The sequence below is a fragment of the Dendronephthya gigantea genome, unplaced genomic scaffold (genome assembly GCF_004324835.1).
Source record: "Dendronephthya gigantea isolate DGI-Jeju-01 unplaced genomic scaffold, DenGig_1.0 000009F, whole genome shotgun sequence".
Lineage (NCBI taxonomy): Eukaryota > Metazoa > Cnidaria > Anthozoa > Malacalcyonacea > Nephtheidae > Dendronephthya > Dendronephthya gigantea.
In genome coordinates this window covers 1,993,121-2,010,501 of record NW_021163019.1, presented here as the reverse complement: position 1 = coordinate 2,010,501, position 17,381 = coordinate 1,993,121, and the positions used below count along the sequence as shown (strand labels likewise).

The following is a 17,381-nucleotide window of genomic DNA, read 5'->3' as shown; positions in this document are numbered from 1 at the left end:
GTAATTTGGTCTGATATGATTTGATTGCGGGACAATCGTAATCTACCCGACTGCGCATATACGTCAATAATTTGCGATTTATACATTATTTTTTTCAATTTTCAGTCATATCATCAACCTCGCCGTAAAACATTAATTGGAAATGTACCATTTAACTAAAACATTTATTCCAACTTTTTTTTACACAAAGACAACTAGAATCTTTCTAGAAAGAATTATAAAAATACATCTACGAATTAATAGCACCGTAAATTTGCAACATCTATAATTTCTACGAAATTGCAATTTCAATTTACTCCTAATTCCATTGTGTTCTCTTCACAAGATTCGCAATACCCCTACGTCAAGAATATCAACAGAACTCTCTATGCTAGAACGCCTCATTTTCGTATTTATTACAATAGAACATTAGAAAACATTTTCGGTAAAAATTGTTCGAAATTCTGGCTTATTTTTGAGATGAGGCAAAGGTGGGGTGTTTCTTCGTGGGGTGCTTTTTTCCGGGTTTCTTAACCAAGAGTTTCCTCCGCTGATCAGGTTGCAATTTTCATCCGTAGTTGACCCGTTTGATCCATGTCTATCCTCCCTTGCCAAGGGCGTTTCCTTGGGCGTGTTCTTCTTCGATGGCTAACAAAGAAATATAAAAGCGTTCTCTCTCAGCGAACATCGAGTTTTTAGAGGTTTTCCTGCATTAAAGGCTGTGGTCTGTGCACAAAGCCTTACGCACCTTGTTTCTGGATCTTGGTGATGAGGAAAAACATCGCGTGGCACCAGAAGAATTCCTGAACGAAAAACCATCCACAATCATCAAAATTGTCGCAGCGAAGAAAAATGAAATTGGATTGAAAAATGAAAGACCTCAACACAAAAAAGTTGCAATATCTCTCTTTGACTTTCTGCAAGATTTTTCGCATTTTTTATACAGGCCTCGAGTGAAATTTGCTTAAAAGGTATCTGGTATCCTTAACCTGAAGTTTAGGACGCTTTCAGACCCGTTGGTTGTGAAGGGAACACACATTTTTTGGTTGAAAAACAAACAAACACACAACAACCTTCTGTTAGCTCTACTCCGTCCTTGTCTCTTAGCTCTCTTGGCTTTCATATCACATGATAAAGTCGCGCTGTGTGGAGAATCAAACACGTACTTATCTCCGACCGGGGTCTGACCCATCAGCTTTGTGAATTCCAGGGTTATTTCGCCCGGACGTAAAGCTTCCGGGGATTCGTAGTTCCGGGCATCGACCACCTTGACATGTTGCGTTTCGTGAGAAGCATCTTTCTTTGCGCTTGACGCTGCAATGAAAAGTTGATTCTTTTGACTGTTGATATAGTTTCTATAGGACTATCAAAGGTGAAACATCATGCTCTCTTATGAAACTTATTTACTTCCCAAATATAATTTCTATATGTCCATACCAATTAGAGAAATATCATTCTCCCTGAAGAACCTTATCTACTCCAAGTTTCTAAATCAGTGCATGAAACTTACCTTGCGCAGACAGAGGCATGGTCCGGGGTATTGGTCGTTTCGGCGTCATGAACATCTGTGTTGAACCAGTCACGCTGAATGGTGAGCTGATCACGTGACATTGAGCTTGGCTTTGTAAATCTTTGCTGGTGATTTTCCTGGAGGGAGGAAATAGCATTATATAAGATTTAAAATGTTGCCAGGGATCGATATTAATTCTTTTTGGTATATAACACAGCCTTGTCCCCAGCCATCTACTTTCTTGCACTCCTTTTAAGTCAATCGTGTTAACCTTAGGCTTTATATATGTGCGACAGTAAGGTCATATATCTTACACATCATGCACAGGAAACCAAGCTTACCTTTTGCTAAGGGGAGCAAGGTCTTTGTCAACTTCTCTTTCTAATGGCTTCCTCTTCTGATCTTTCATAACTCCACGCAGGTCTGCTGTGCTGACCAAATGTTTGGTAAACATTGCACAATCATCTGAAATATTTGTTGCCCATGCGTTTAGCCATAACACTACGTAATACTGTATTCCATTGGTTGGAAATTTGATTTTGACATGCACACCTTAGTTACAGGCTGGTCAAGTCTCAAACCATTTAAACGACCATACCTTTTGCCTTGATGTTAACTTCTACATTCCTTTTTTGACGGGAAAACTCTGCCTTCACACTTTTTGATCTTCTGTGATTTGATTGACGAAACTTGTTCACCTTGCCAGTGACAAAAGCTGAAAAAAGATGTTTTTATTTTTTATATTAAAACCTACAAATTGAAATTCTGAAAATGAAATAAATAGAAACAGCCCTAGTGTCCAAATAAAAAATCCAAACCTGAAATTGATGTGGGTCGGCTCCTTCCTCTTAAACCAAGTCGTTCGCCATCAAGTTCGTCGCTGGAAGATAGCCCTGCATCATTGATATTGCTGTCCTTTGCTTCACAGAGAATATCCTCGGAGACAACACCAATCCCTGATGCATTTTCCAACAAAATTTGTACAACTAATGTTTGTTCTTTCAACAGTTTCTCAGAGCTATTAACATTATCCTTTTTCCCAGCAGAGTGCATGAAATTTGGTGTGAGAACAATGGCCAAGTTTGCTGTTCCCATTTTACTCTCTTCGGATTTCTCTGCAACTTTCGACATAAATTTTACAAAATACTGCAGAGTGTATAGATGTTCGATGGGTAGTAAGATACAGAGAAGTAATATTGCCATTGTTTGTTCATTTTTGCTACCAAGCTGCAGGCTTTTCAAAAAGTGGTCATGGAGTTGGTTTGTGAGAAGTGGCTCTGGTAATTCACGAAAGAATTGCTTTAAAAGACTTGCAACATCATGAGGCTGTGCTTCAGCAAACGTGCCACCTTCTTCGATAGTTTTCTGTAGTGAAAGATAAAGAATGTGAGATTATATAAGAAATTCAATTTAGAAGGGAAACAATATTTGAAACAATATTTTATTTTCAAAGCTTAAACTAACCCTGAGTTGCCTCTGTCGGACAGAAGAACCAGATTTTCGGAAAAGGCCTTCACTGCTAAGATGATTTTCCAAACATGTTGTGGCCTCAACCAGAAATCTAGGTGAAAAATTGTTACAATTCATAATGATACCAGTTAAATGTCAGTTTAATTATAGTTAATTCACATTTATGTATGAAACTGTGGGTGATTCATAATGAAATTCAATCACGAAAACATCAAAACACATACCTGGGAACAGGACAATAATCGTTACAGCCAATATTCTTTGTTGTTAGTCGGTCCAGGGGAATCCCAAAAACAGCATTTGGGTTGTCATATGAACCCTGATACAAAGCAGTGATCGGGAATATCAAGAGAAAAATTCATTAGGGAATTTTGAGATGATTTTAGGTTCAAAAAACAAAATGAGGATCATATTACCATAACCATGTAAGGTTATAAATCTTTGGAAAAATGATTGTAAATTTCACAGGGTTTTTCACAAGAAATTTTATAACAATGAAAATACTATAAAAAATTGGGTTCAAAACTTGTGAATTAATATTTAAATTTCCGCCAGAGTAACAGGCTTAATTGCTACAATTTGATACCATACAACCCTCAGTCCTTTTGCAAGCCTCTAGTCTGAAAAATAGCACACATATTTTTAAAAAATATGTCCACTTGCATATTGAGAAACTTTGAGAGCTTTAGCACAAGATAACGCAGCAAAGGCTGCCTTATTTATAGAAATCAGGCCTGGCTTGGATGTCGCAGAAACTAATCAGATTAACACGTTACTATAAAGGTGGGATTTACAAATTGTGACAGTAAACATAGGAAATTTGTGTGAAATATGACGCCTGTTTATAGAAGACCCACTTACAACGTAGCCACAGATACAGTGTATATTTTAAGACATGTATGCCGGTTACTATATCGTTGAATGAAAACAAAGTCAATATCAAAGCCAAGAATAAAAAACAAACAACTCACATGGTCAATTTTATAGTCACTTCGTAGCTTTAATTTCGGAGCTTTAATGCCTATTTCTTTCAATCTTCGCCTAACAACAGCTCGCACAGCATCTTTGTAGTCTACTGAAGAAAATTCCGTCATTTCTTCTGCAGGTTTTTCAAGTTAAATCTTTCAAATCATTCCCAATATCCAAACACAAACTGTTTTTACACAACATTCATTCGAACCAAGGCGCTCTCGACATTGAACCTCGCTGATTGGTCAGTCGCGTTGCACGTGATATGATAATTGTCATTCCTAAACAGGGGGGGAACAGGAGGGAGCAATTGGAATTAACACCGGAAAACGAACTGGGGAAATCCCGGAAATCACGGCCGTTAATTCAAAAATTAGAAAGTCTTTAGAATTTTCTATACTGTTGGAGGTTCAACAGCCTTGGCTTATAGTATACTTTTAAACAGGGATATGGACGCGGAAAGGGCTTTATGGCTAAACCAGGCGAGTCAAAAAGATAGTCAAAGTTCCGGAAAACTGAAGAGAGGCAGGGGAGTTAGAAGATTGATTTTTGTTGTATACGTGTTCATTGCAATATGGATGGTTACTTATGCCTTTATTGAGAAGAAAGAAGTAAAATTTCTTGCTGACAACGATCTTTGCAATAGAATAGCAAAAAACGAAACACCGACAAAAACCTGCTACAGAAGAGAGGAAAAAGAAACGTATCCAGTTTTTATAAGCCTTGGATTAGGATTGTTGGGGATCCTGCTTGCGCCTTTAGTCCGATGTTTGTGCGAGTTTATTGAACAACTGCTTCACCTGCAGATGCGAAACAGAAAAAGTGTATTTGGGTTGTTTAAATCATGCTTCAGTGTAGTGCCGTGGAGGGCCGTCGGTGTTGTTTTTGTAATCGATTTTATATTCTGCATGATTGGGAGGAAGAGCTTTCAAACTGGAGACTTCATGTTTATCTTCGGAGGCATCGGTGTTTATCCATTGGTAGCATATTTACTTAAATTGGACGGACAGTCGAAGGTTGATCTTGCGAGAAGTCTAGAGGAAAAAGGGCTGTATCCAGCATACACTATTGCCTGGTATTACTATTTAAATTATCTCAGAAATGCTGTACCGATATTCCGCAGATATTTTTGCAGTAAGGAAACTCCAAATGGTATTTCTCATTTAGACTTTAAAAAACTGATCGTGCTTTTTCCCCACAACGCCACTAAAAAACCACTGTTTGAAATAGACAATAGCTTGAAAAAAATTGGTGGTTTTTCCCAAGGTGGATACAACTTCCCTGTTTATGAATTTACATCCCATGGAAAGCAGTATAAGTGTGTTATAGTGTGTGCTGATGAACCAATACAATCTTTGCAACAGATGTGTTCTCATGAAGGGGTTAAATGTATACATGAAGATGATCTAAGAGAGCAAGTTGACTTGCTGTACCAAACATTGGAAAATGAAGTTCTCCATAGAGATGAAGAGTGCAGAAATAATTGTATTTTCATAAGTATAGAAACAGAAAATATGGTGAATGGATGGCTTACTGAACAAATCATGCAAAATATCAGAAAAATTGAATCTGAAACTGAGCACACAGCACTGCTGCATGAGGAGACCAACAAGAACTACTTACTATCAGATAAAGAATCAGGTCAAGACTTTTCAAGAATCAATACCCCTCATATCTTTGTGACACCTCACACACACATGACCACTTCAGAGGCTACACGAACTAAAGTTGTCAAGCGTCATCACCGTCACTTGCCAGAAAGAGTAGTACAAAACAGAGATATATCTCTTTTGCTTGCCAGTCAAAACGTCCTCAGGTCAAAACGTCCCCGGGTCAAAACGTCCCCAGGGCAAAACATCCCCACGCCAAAACGTCCCCGGGTCAAAATGTCCCCAAGTCAAAATGTTCCCAGGATAAAAAATGGATTGATCACAAACTTGAGGAAACCAGTTTATAATGAATAACTCTTATAACTCTTAAGGTATAAAGGGTCGTGAAGGGTATAAAACTAGTCTAAATTTATATCAAATCCCAGTTCCCAGTCTAGTTTGGCCGAAATCCCAGTTACAAGTAAGCCCATTCCCATTTCAAGAAATAAACGCTATCCCTGTGCCCAATTCTTACAGATATGTAAGAGGAAGATTCCATCCCTACTACTTTTGGGATGAAAGTGAAGAAAGTCAAGGTGAAAGGCACTATGAAGGTGATTATTAGTGGCTCAATAGTTTTGTGGAGCAAATCAAATTTCTGGGAACATCAGACTTTCCGCGTTTGACATAATTATAAGAAAGGTCTATTGCCAAGTTTGGCTGCAAAATGTCACATAGTATGAAAAATATAGCCATGCAAAGTAGGCAATTTTTGTATACTTTTTTACTTTGGCTCAGAAGTGTGTAACTTATTTAGTTACAAGCTTCTAGCTGAAGTTAAAAAGTATAGAAAATTACCAAATTTGCATGGCTATATTTTCCATACTTTACAATATTTTGCAGCCAAACTTTGCAATTTTATTAAGTTTAGAGTAGGGTATGCACTTTTCTGAAATTCCCTTTTTCTTGCCTAAATCAAAAGTTGGTCTATTATACAAGCAGTCAATTGATGACAAGGATTTAGAATTTTATAAACGGTTGGCTTATTGCACTAATCTACTAAAAACAACTACTCAAAACTACACCACAACCTCCTGTGGAGTCTGTGAAATCCATGGTTGAACGAATAAACTTGTGGAACCATTGGGACTGATAGGTATACCTCCATCGCAATTATTGCTACTCTGGTTTTAAATAATGAAAGTAATGAAAGATTACATCACAACCCAACAACTAAAAGACACACTAGTCGCTGTAAAAAAAGTTTAAAAAACCCTGGTCAGAGTAGACTTACTATATATACCACTCTTAAAAAATGTTGCAAGAGTATATATATATATGATAAGTATAAATATATTACACTGTATTACAAGCAGAAATTTAGTGAGTACATAACATTTTTAGAGCTAAAATTCATTGACCAGCAATCATTGTCAAATGTTTATAAAACATATCAAAAATACACCAAGCATTTTAATTAGACTAATTAGTAAATTGTGACTAACCGTTACATAGTTGGCCAATTGTGAAATTTAAATACAATCAATTTCTTTTACATGTAACACTTTCGAAAGTGCGTCTGTATAATCTTCAAGCATTCTGTAGGATATGTCGAGCTCTCTGGTTAGCAGTTCCGATACGAACATCGTTTGATTCAGCCTAGTAAAATGAAACTAATGAATAAATGCTATTAGCTTTTGATCAAATGGGAGTTAACAAGCAACAGTGGTCCAAGCAAGGCAACCGTCTCTTTGATCATTTTGGCAAAACAGTTTTCAGAGTATACACATTTTAATGAAATCAAACAAATGACAGACTGGAAACACTCAGTAAGTCACCATCAACTTTCATTCGAATCTTCGTTATTTTCCGGACTTTCAACAACCACTTTCGCACCGTAAATTCTCGTATTAGATAACAACAAACAAATCTTTTAAAATAAACCTTTTACAAAATAAGTCGTAAACTTCCCTTGATAACTCATAAACTCGAACCGGCTCCAAAAGTTTATATACAGGGTGTCCCAAAAAAAACGCAACCACTTAAATATGCAAGAATATTAATATATTGTTCGGGTTTGCACCATAGTTCAGCTAAAATGACTTTTAGCATTGTAAATGAAAGATTAAGAGCCATTTTCAATTCCCAGTGGTGCTTATCTATTGTGCTTTAGAGCTGTATTAATGTTCTGCATATTTAAGTGGTTGCTCTTTTTTTGGGACGCCCTGTATGGTGCAAACCCGAACAATATTAATATTCTTGCATATTTAAGTGGTTGCGTTTTTTTGGGACACCCTGTATATCTTGCAGTAAAAGTACAATTCTTGTATGTAAAAAACCCACAAACCGGAAGGATCAAGACTTCCACGAATTGTTCACGTGTCATTAACAAAACATAATCTTTAGCACATTTTATTAGTGTTTATAATATAAGTATGATATAACGAGCAATTTGATTGGCTACCGTGCGTGCATTGTGGGCATAATGCACGTTTAATGCACGCTTCTGGTTTCGAAGTTTTTGTTGCTAAGCAACATCTTAAATAAGATGTAAGGAGAATTTTATTATTGATCATATGAATAAATTTTGTTGTTGCCCTATAATTTCTTCTTATATTATAAAAGAATTAAAAAAGCTCGTCGCGTGCCTTTATGGTGTAATAATGCACGATGGGGGAATGTTGGAAGAATACTCGAGAAGCTTGTAAAACACTCGGGTACGCCTCGTGTTTTACAAGCTTCTCTCGTATTCTCCCAACATTCCCCCATCGTGCATTATTACACCATAAAGGCACGCGACTCGTTTTTTAATTCTTAAGTAAAAGTACAATTCTTGTATGTAAACCCACAAACCGGAAGTATCAAGACTTCCAATACACCTTTTACGCAATGAAAAGCACGTGTAGTATCACGTGACATTTATATGTAAACAAAGCGTGATGTTCGGACAATGATAGCGCGCGCAATATTTAAATATCGAACTATGGTTGCCACAAAAAGATGTGCTTGGGGTACGTGCAAAAACGACTCTCGTTACCCTGAACGTATGCAAAAAAATGTAGAAGGTGATCCTGTGACATTTTTCCACTTTCCTGGAGCGAAGAGATGTCCAGAAAGGAGAAAACGGTGGATTGAAGCATGTAAACGTGGCGACTCATTCAATTGTAACAAGGATAGTTACGTTTGCAGTGTTCACTTTGTGGGTGAAAATGGGCCCACAAAAGAAAACCCTGATCCTATATCTGCAACAACAAGTAAAGAAAAGGTTAGTAACAACAATATTATCTTAAGTATGATGAGATTTTAGCCCACATTTCGTGTTTATTATCGACTGTTTGTTTACATACGCAGCAGCGCATGATGAACCGTAAACGAAAAATCCCTGTTGCCAGACAGAAGCCCGTGAAGAAACCTCGTCGAAGTGATGTAAAATCTGCTGCAAATTCGCTGCTAATGCTAGCCCAAGCACCGACGAATTGTTGCAAGACCGACACCGAACTTAATGTCGCTGAGATATTGTTGTCGTTTAGTGCAAATAGTGCTGCGACTGTTGGCCCTTGCAGCAATCTGTGCAGCGACAAATCCAACAACGAAGATCATCCTAGCATCGACGAAACTTCTAACGTAGAAACGTTTGTAGACGACAAGATTGAACAATCAGTTGTTTGTAGTACGCAGGTGAGCTGATAAAAGCAGTACTGAATGTTTTGCGCGTGAATTTCGGTGATAGTGTTCACATTTATGTTTAGACCAACGTTGAGCTTTGTCATTTGAACCCATATCAAGACAAAATGTTGGTAGACAGTGCTGAGATGCATAAGCATCTTTTCCTAGCTAAAGTGGACGATCCAAAGAAAACGATGCACTATACAGGTGAGTAGTTAGTTTTGTTTTAAAACAAGCTGTGTGACGTGATTTATTACAACTATTTATTGTCTTTGCAGGCATGAGCAAGGAATGCCTTGATACGATTTTTAATGAAATCTTAAAACAAAAAGCAAAACGAATTCACTATTGGAGGGGTAAAAAGAGAACGAAGTTGACGACCAGCCATAGTATGTATATCAAGAAGAAGTATGATATGTGCAAACTCACAACCAGGGAACAGTTTCTGTTCACATTAATAAGGTTGAGAAGGAATGTCAGTATTGAAATGTTAAGTGGTATATTTGGCATTTCTAATGGGACTGGTAGCCGGATTTTTGTAACCTGGATTCTCTTCATGAGTAAGGAACTAAAATGTTTTGTGCCCTTCTCAACGTTAAATGATTTGCAAGGGATTGAATTTCCAACGGCACTTCGTGGTATAAAGAACCTCAGAGCTATCATTGATTGCACTGAATTCTATGTAGAGAAACCTTCGAGACCACACTGCCAAAGAACCACCTACAGCCAGTACAAGTCCACCAATACCTTCAAGTTGTTGATCTCAATGTCTCCTTTACCTCATCTTAATTTTGTTTCAAGACTCTTCACTGGCAGTATTAGTGATAAAGAAATCGTAAAAGAAAGTGGTTTTTTGGATCATCTTGAAGCAGGTGATGTGGTGATGGCCGACAAAGGTTTTAATATTCAAGACCTGCTAGCACTCAAAGAAGCAAAGCTTTTGGCCCCACCTCTTTTAAGGAAAGGAAATGTGTCTGCTGTAACATCAACTCAAACTCGACGTGTGGCCACAATAAGAGTACATATTGAAAGAATGATCAGAAAACTAAAATGTTTTACTATTCTGAAAGGTGCTTTCCCTTTAACAATGAAGCCTCATGTAAACTCAATAATTGCTGTTTGTGCTGCATTAGTAAATTTGCAGCCCAGTTGTATAAACAAGGAGGAAGAATACTGTAGACTTGAGCTGTAAATTATTTTCTATGTTTTGCCAATAAACTCAGTCCTGTAAGTTGGTTTCTAATCCTGGTTCTATTTTCTTCAGCTTCATCTTCTGTGAACCAACAATGAGTCAATTTGACATACTCATCAGGATTTTCCTCATATTTTTCAATGTCCTGTAATTAGAGAAAGCACTTTTTGTAGAGTAATAGAAAACTATTCAATTGACATATTGAATACCATTTACCTTTTCAAAGCTACTGAGAAACATTGCTATGTAAATCCCACAGTTGTTAGTATGAGGATCCTGCCTTGGAACCTATATATAATAGACAAAAAATGGTTGCATCTAAAAGAACACTGAACAGAGGTTAAACCTAATACACTTTGGAAATACAAGATATATAGCACATATATACACAAACCTTTAGAACATGGCATTTCAAACTTGTGCATCTATTGGGATTCCCTGATATATTAGACATATGATCTAAATAACTATATAAAAAGAAGACACATGAATACAATATTAATTGCATGTGCACAACTATATTGGCCTCAACAAACCCACCTGATTAAATACTTCATTTCAGCTCTTTTGCTAGAAATTTCCCAGGATAAAGAGTCCAAAAAAAGCACATGCCTGTAAAATGTAATGCAATACAACATTATTAATTATAAGTAATTAACACTTAATTACAGACAAAAAATATAATACTGCACATAATACCATGGGGTTATGATGGCTAGTAACCAGTGTAGCCTGCAAGTAAATGAATATATAGTTCATTTAGGATAGAACAATTTTCTATTGTGGATTACATTTAAATTAAGTAATCATCAGGTTGTTTCATACCTCCTGTTGATTGGAATTACTATGTAGTCATTTTTCAAAATATCTGCCTTGAAAAATGGTTGGGCTGATAGGATTCGTTCAGACCTACATTACATAAAACATAATCTGATACCAGATAGACATGTATATGCATGGTCATGACCAATTTAATAATAAATACTTGTGCATGCATGCAGTAATTGAGAAATACCTGCTTGTTGCTTTTCTTACATCTTGTTCCCCACAAAGAACAGAATAAAAAAGAGAATCGATGACTGGGAATGGACAAGCAAGTTCTCTACAATAAGAAGTGTTTTTTTTGTGATATTAATTTAACCAGTTCTGTGTATGAATTTTACATGAAGTGAATATCACAAGCTTTTATACACTTACTCAAATAAGACAGTTACAACTGTGTCATTAAGCATCATTCCTGGCTCGAGGGTTGTAATATCTTGCTCATACACTTCAATACCGTGAAATTTGAATGATGTTGTTGTAGTGGAATTGTTCCCATCACAATCCATAACTTGCATATTGCAAGGTTCATTGCAAGGTAATTGGGTTACCATAGGGGAAACTAAATAAATATAGATAACATAGAATGTATTTGTGATCACTTAGTTAGTAAACCACTATCTAGCTGAACAACTAATTGTAATTTAATTAAGCACAGTGCACTGCACTGACTCACCTGAATGCCCATTGTTGTTTGTAACTCTAGGTGCAGTTTCTTTGTTTGTATCTAGATTGTCCCCAGTTACTGTGTTAGCAACTAGACAAGCAACAGAACAAACATATATTTCACAATTTGAAATACAATCTGAAATTGTAACTCTGTGATATATATTGACAAATAAACATAATTACCATTCAAGTTTGAGTCTGCCATCATACAAGGGAGAACTTCTGCTTTCCAAAATGCTTCCAACTGATTGCAAACATGGTCCATAAATGCAGCATCATATGATACTGGCAGAACAAAAATTCCTTGACTTGTCCAAACAACAAAGTCACAATGAAAAAGCTCAGAAACAAACATTTGTGCCTGGATCTGGTGATAGTATGCACTGCTTTTGGTAAGACAGAAGGTCTTATCTTTTTCAATACCACCAATTTCTGGTGTCAAAAACGCTTTTTTGGGATGCATATCTTTGTGCTTCCATGGACATTTATATTCGACAACAACATCTGGACAATTACTGGAACACTGGCATGTCTTTATGTTGTCGAGACTGGCACCAAGAAATTTTCTCTTCTTTGAAATGAGAAAGCCTTTAGACACTAACTTTATATTGTGGTGTTTGTGCCTTTCAACTCGTAAGTAAGCATCCCTTGCACTTGTCTCATGAACTAACCCCCATGTTAATGAGTTGTGTGGTTGTTGTGGCAGAACAATGTTTGGTGGTACTTTGGGATTTGTAATCATGTTTACCAGACAGCTGACATCTGTCTTCTTTGGTCTGTTCTTTTCAATAGTTGCCTGTCTGGTAACAACACGCTTAACTTTCGATGCTGAAATGAAACCAGCTTTTTCACAATACCATTCTTTGCACTGGAACTGTTTTACCGTAGCCTGGTTGATATCATCAATCTCCTTGTCTGTGAATGATAACTTTTGAAACACTAAATCTTCTGTGGCATGCTTGTTGCTTTCCATGCAAATAGAAATTTTACGTTTCATGATCCCATCACTTGAACTGGTACCACTTGTACTCTTGTCACCATTTTCAATGGTCAATAGTGTTGGAGATTTCTTTGGTGCGCAGTATCGTTTCTGGAGTACTGGCAGAATGGCAGGACGTTGTTTCATTAGTTTCATCAATCCGGTAAGTCTTCTCAGCTTTCTTTTCTTTATGGGCTTTTGGTCCTTATGAGCTCTTACGTCCACGTCAATGTTTTGAGAATATGCGTGGTCCCTCTTCCTCAGTTTGTACGAAGGTAATTTTGGTTTTTCAATCACTAGGTCAGATACTTCGCATGCTTTCGTACTAGCGCTAGCTTTCTTGACCCACACACAACTGCCACTTGTCACGCTATCTTTACTTCGCGTGTTCAGCACCTCTTCCAGCGAATACATGGCGGCCCCGATGTGTTTACATCCCCCATCACGGCCTCCTTTGCACATACACTTCGCCTTCAAAACGCTACCTCGGTTGGGACCATGACCTTCCAAGATAAACCAAAGATCGTAGCAAGGTTTTCCATCATCAGTTTTCACCTTCATAGCTGGTCGCACCTTAGCTACATAGACATGAAGCCTTTCATTGTTCAATGTTTTAGTCATTAACGATTCTACATGGCCATCTTCAAATAGACTGTAGTCGTCGAAGGATTTGTACGCAGCTAGACCTTGCTTATCGTACGCAGTCGAATGGAAAATCAAATAGTTGAATATGTCGTACAAACCGAAAGATGGAGAGTCGATGAAGTTATTCATCACAGACATTTTAAAGGGGTTTTCGATTTCCATATCATTAATAATCAAACGTTCATCGCTTGCAGCACCATTCTTTCGATCGTTTGTTAAGGTTGGAAGTAGAGGAATACACATTCTTTCAACCGCAGCAGCTATTTTGATCAGCGTAATTTTATCATAGCCATTTACACTGACTCCTCTTGCAAGTAGAAAATTTTTAATTTGAACTACGGTCATCTTTTTAAAGACATCGGACTCGCGAGTAGCATCCATAATCCGGACAAAGCACTAACGAAACAACTTTTTACTTTATATATGAATATTATGCGAATATATATTCAGGCTTTCTATACGATTTAAATATTGCGCGCGTTTTCATTGTCCGAACATTACGCTTTGTTTACATATAAATGTCACGTGATACTACACGTGCTTTTCATTGCGTAAAAGGTGTATTGTTCACGTGTCATTAACAAAACATAATCTTTAGCACATTTTATTAGTGACGCGCAGAATCACTTTCTTACTGTATTTTATACGTTTATGTAAACTTCCAAAGTTTCGTATTAATAAAGATGAACGCAGTTTCTTTATTGGGAAGAAACGCATCTACTGCTCACGCATCTATAAAGAAACGCAAGACAGGCTATCTCGTGATTTTGGTATACGTTGTCGTTGCAATATGGATGATTGCTTGTGGCTTTTTCGAAGAAAAGAAAGACTATTATTATCCTGACAAAGATCTATGCAACAGAATAACAAAAAATCAAACATCGACAGAAACCTGCTTCAACAGAGCCAGAGAGGGAAAAAAATCGTTTTCAATGATAATAAGCCTTGGATTCGGAGTGTTGGGAGTCCTGCTTGCACCTTTCGTACGATGTTTCTGCGAGTTTATCGAACAACTGTTCTACCTGAAAAGTCGTAACAGAAGAAGTATATGGAGATTGTTTATATCAGGCTTTGGTAATGTCCAATGGGCGATAATCTGTGTTTTCGTTACATTGGATGTGATATTCTGCATAGTTCTCAGATATTATGAACCAGCAGAAAAGACCTTTACAACTGGAGACCTCATGTATATCTTGGGAGGCATCGGTATTCCTCCATTGGTAGTAGTTTTACTTAAACTGGACACAAAGTCGAAGCATGACCTTGAGATAAGTCGAAAGAGAAGAATAGTGAACCCAGGTTTCACCATTGCCTGGTATTACTATTCAAACAATCTCAAAGAGGCTGTATCTATATTCAACAAATGTTTTACCAGACGTGATACTCCAGCACATGATAACACGGACAATATTCCTCGGTTAAGTTTGAAAAAAATTATCCTGCTTTTTCCTTCCAATGGTAAAACAAAACCCATGTCTAAAGTCGACAATACTCTGAAAAATTCAACTTCAGTTTCTAAAGATGGATACAAGTTTCCTGTTTACAAATTTAAATTCAGTAAAAAGGAATATAAGTGTGTCATAAAATATCCTGAACAGCCTTTTAAAACATTACGAACAATGACCACGCCTGAAGGAATACGATGTCTAGACAAAAATGATCTCAAAGATCAAATTTGCTTGTTGTACGAAACAGTGGAAAACGAAATTCTTAGTACAGATGAGGAATGCAGAGGTAGTTGTCTCCTTGTTAAAATGGAAGGAAATATGGAGCGTGGATGGCTTGCTCGGTTAATCATTCATCAAATTTTGAATGTTGAACTGCAGATCACCCCTACACCAGCCGAAGTAGAAGACTCTCAATCGGGCTCCGACTCGGGCTCCGACTTGGACTCCGACCTGGGCTCCGACTTGGGCTTCGACTCAGGCCACGAAACTTCTGACAGGTAGTTAATTTGACAGACACAAAACTTCTGACAGGTAGTTAAATTTGACAGACACAAAAACATTAAATTATTGATACGACTAATGCACATGTTAATAGCATGGGCAGATCTAGGGGTAGACAGAATAAATTACATAGCTAAATTTTAAATTCAAAAACCTTAATACCAATGGTTATGATTTTAAAAAGAATATTTTGAGTAATTTATTCTGACTACCCCTAGATTTTTCACTGGTTATATGTCATTTTCTCTGTAATTAAAATTAACATCGACCGGTCAATATACTTTTGGTAAAGCATATATTTTCCCCATTATTAAAGATTTAGGGGGATTGCTCATGGACTCTTAAAAGATATACTATTGAGGTGTCAATTCATGTAAAATCTGCAAACAAACAGAAAAACTACAAGACACCCCCCACCTCTCATGAAACCCATAAACCATATTGTTGTCCATGTTGCACCAGTAAGAATGATTATACCTGTTAAAATAACTCTTGCACCTATTGCACTAGCCACTATAAAAAAACTCTGGTTAGCATGACTAATGATAATAAGTATAAATATATTACATTGTATTACAGCAGTTAGAGAGTGCATAACAACTTTGGAGCTAAAATTCATTGACCAGCAATCATTGTCAAATATTCTTAAATCATATCAAAAATATGCAAAGTATACTAATTAGATTAATTAGTAATTAAACTGTGACTGACCATTACATAGTTGCCCAATCATGAAGTGTGAAAAGCCTGTCTATAATTGTCAAGCATTTTGTAAAATATGTCGAGCTCTTTGGTTTGCAGTTCCAATACGAACATCATTTGATTCAGCCTGGTAAAAAATGCAAAGCATTGATCACAGTGGGAGTTACAAGCCACAGTGTTCATGTTGACAGTTTTCCCTCCACTTTTTTATTTTGTCTTGTTTAACAAAAACATGATTTGCATAAAATTGGATTTATAAAGCTGGTGTGAAAGATCACAATCCACTAAAGACGAAACAAGTGGAAACTCTTATTAGGGAAGTTTAGGCTTTGTGCTTCAAAGAAATTGCAAGGCCCAACCTTTTTCACAGAATGGTTTCATATCTTTTTATTATGTGAACGCTTTGATTTTGCCTGGAGTTCACTTCTTTTTTATTGCCTGCTGGCCTAAAACTTTATTTGCTGCCATTTGTTGCTTACAGTCGTACCAATAGAAGCGTTCCGAAAAATGATGACCAGTCCTCACAACAATAGCTCAAAGGAAAAACATATTTTGGCTTATATTAATGTGGAGAAAATATAAATTAGCCTCTTTGAAATACATTCCATAGCGATGTTTCATCTTAGCTGAAGGCATCTTCAGATTAAGAGATAAATTAACGCAAATTTAATGCAAATTTGAATATTTAGATTAATATAGTATTTATTATCCAGGGCGCTTCCTGTCAGGCAACAGTACTAAATAAGAGTTGAATATGGTATAAATTAAAAAACAAAAAATACAAACACAAACCTCTGTACAAATCCACCTGAGCCACCACCTTTCTGCTGTCGGTTGTCGCCTGAGCCACCTTTAAGAGAATTACCATCTTTCAAGGCCTTCACTACTAAGATGATTTTCCAAACATTCTGGGGTCTCAACCAGAAATCTAAGTGAAAAATTGTTACAATTCATAATGATACCAGTTAAATGTCAGTTTAATTATAGTTAATTCACATTTATGTATGAAACTGTAGATGATTCATAATGAAATTCAACCACGAAAACATCAAAACACATACCTGGGAACAGGACAATAATTGTTACAGCCAATATTCTTCCTTGTTAGTCGGTCCAGGGGAATCCCAAAAACAGTATTTGGGTTGTCATATGAACCCTGAGACAAAGCAGTGATCGGAAATATCAGGAGAAAAATTCATTAGGGAATTTTGAGATGATTTATGGGTTCAAGAAACAAAAT

General features: G+C 36.8%; 4 protein-coding genes across 6 annotated transcripts; 2 read left to right on the top strand and 2 right to left on the bottom strand.

Annotated features, from left to right (window-relative positions):
- Positions 1–72: 72 nt before the first annotated feature.
- On the bottom strand, positions 73–4,257 carry LOC114517438 (rho GTPase-activating protein 11A-like). 3 transcript variants are annotated; one of them, XM_028537169.1, is made up of 11 exons: positions 4,123–4,256; positions 3,931–4,034; positions 3,184–3,278; positions 2,954–3,050; positions 2,308–2,854; positions 2,088–2,204; positions 1,831–1,954; positions 1,490–1,626; positions 1,053–1,293; positions 728–782; positions 74–627 (listed from the first exon to the last, which is right to left on the bottom strand). In XM_028537169.1, the coding sequence occupies exons 1-11, from the start codon at positions 4,127–4,129 to the stop codon at positions 409–411; spliced, it is 1,743 nt and encodes a 580-aa protein (XP_028392970.1). In that variant the 5' UTR covers positions 4,130–4,256; the 3' UTR covers positions 74–408. The 3 variants fall into 3 exon arrangements, with proteins under 3 accessions (XP_028392971.1, XP_028392970.1, XP_028392969.1); XM_028537170.1 differs by having other exon boundaries at positions 73–627; positions 1,146–1,293; positions 3,931–4,257; XM_028537168.1 differs by having other exon boundaries at positions 3,931–4,256.
- A 60-nt stretch (positions 4,258–4,317) lies between these two features.
- LOC114517439 (stimulator of interferon genes protein-like) lies at positions 4,318–6,214 on the top strand. The gene is made up of 2 exons (XM_028537171.1): positions 4,318–5,909; positions 6,055–6,214. The coding sequence occupies exon 1, from the start codon at positions 4,378–4,380 to the stop codon at positions 5,890–5,892; it is 1,515 nt and encodes a 504-aa protein (XP_028392972.1). The 5' UTR covers positions 4,318–4,377; the 3' UTR covers positions 5,893–5,909; positions 6,055–6,214.
- A 2,236-nt stretch (positions 6,215–8,450) lies between these two features.
- Positions 8,451–10,375, top strand: LOC114517645. Its single transcript, XM_028537429.1, has one exon. The coding sequence runs from the start codon at positions 9,464–9,466 to the stop codon at positions 10,373–10,375; it is 912 nt and encodes a 303-aa protein (XP_028393230.1). The 5' UTR covers positions 8,451–9,463.
- LOC114517437 lies at positions 10,267–13,964 on the bottom strand. Its single transcript, XM_028537167.1, has 10 exons — positions 12,050–13,964; positions 11,874–11,954; positions 11,573–11,759; positions 11,391–11,477; positions 11,201–11,284; positions 11,075–11,107; positions 10,916–10,987; positions 10,770–10,842; positions 10,592–10,663; positions 10,267–10,520 (listed from the first exon to the last, which is right to left on the bottom strand). The coding sequence occupies exons 1-10, from the start codon at positions 13,869–13,871 to the stop codon at positions 10,377–10,379; spliced, it is 2,655 nt and encodes an 884-aa protein (XP_028392968.1). The 5' UTR covers positions 13,872–13,964; the 3' UTR covers positions 10,267–10,376.
- Between the last annotated feature and the right edge of the window lie 3,417 nt (positions 13,965–17,381).

Coding starts and splice junctions, on each gene's coding strand:
- LOC114517438 (XM_028537168.1), bottom strand. CDS start 4,053: ATGACGGAATTTTCTTCAGTAGACTACAAAGATGCTGTGCGAGCTGTT. Junction 2,855..2,953: donor TCCGACAGAGGCAACTCAGG/GTTAGTTTAAGC, acceptor CTTTCACTACAG/AAAACTATCGAAGAAGGTGG. Junction 783..1,052: donor CGGAGTAGAGCTAACAGAAG/GTTGTTGTGTGT, acceptor TTTTTCGTTCAG/GAATTCTTCTGGTGCCACGC.
- LOC114517645 (XM_028537429.1), top strand. CDS start 9,464: ATGAGCAAGGAATGCCTTGATACGATTTTTAATGAAATCTTAAAACAA.
- LOC114517437 (XM_028537167.1), bottom strand. CDS start 13,871: ATGGATGCTACTCGCGAGTCCGATGTCTTTAAAAAGATGACCGTAGTT. Junction 10,988..11,074: donor CTAGCCATCATAACCCCATG/GTATTATGTGCA, acceptor TACATTTTACAG/GCATGTGCTTTTTTTGGACT. Junction 10,521..10,591: donor TTCTCAGTAGCTTTGAAAAG/GTAAATGGTATT, acceptor CTCTAATTACAG/GACATTGAAAAATATGAGGA.
- LOC114517439 (XM_028537171.1), top strand. CDS start 4,378: ATGGACGCGGAAAGGGCTTTATGGCTAAACCAGGCGAGTCAAAAAGAT.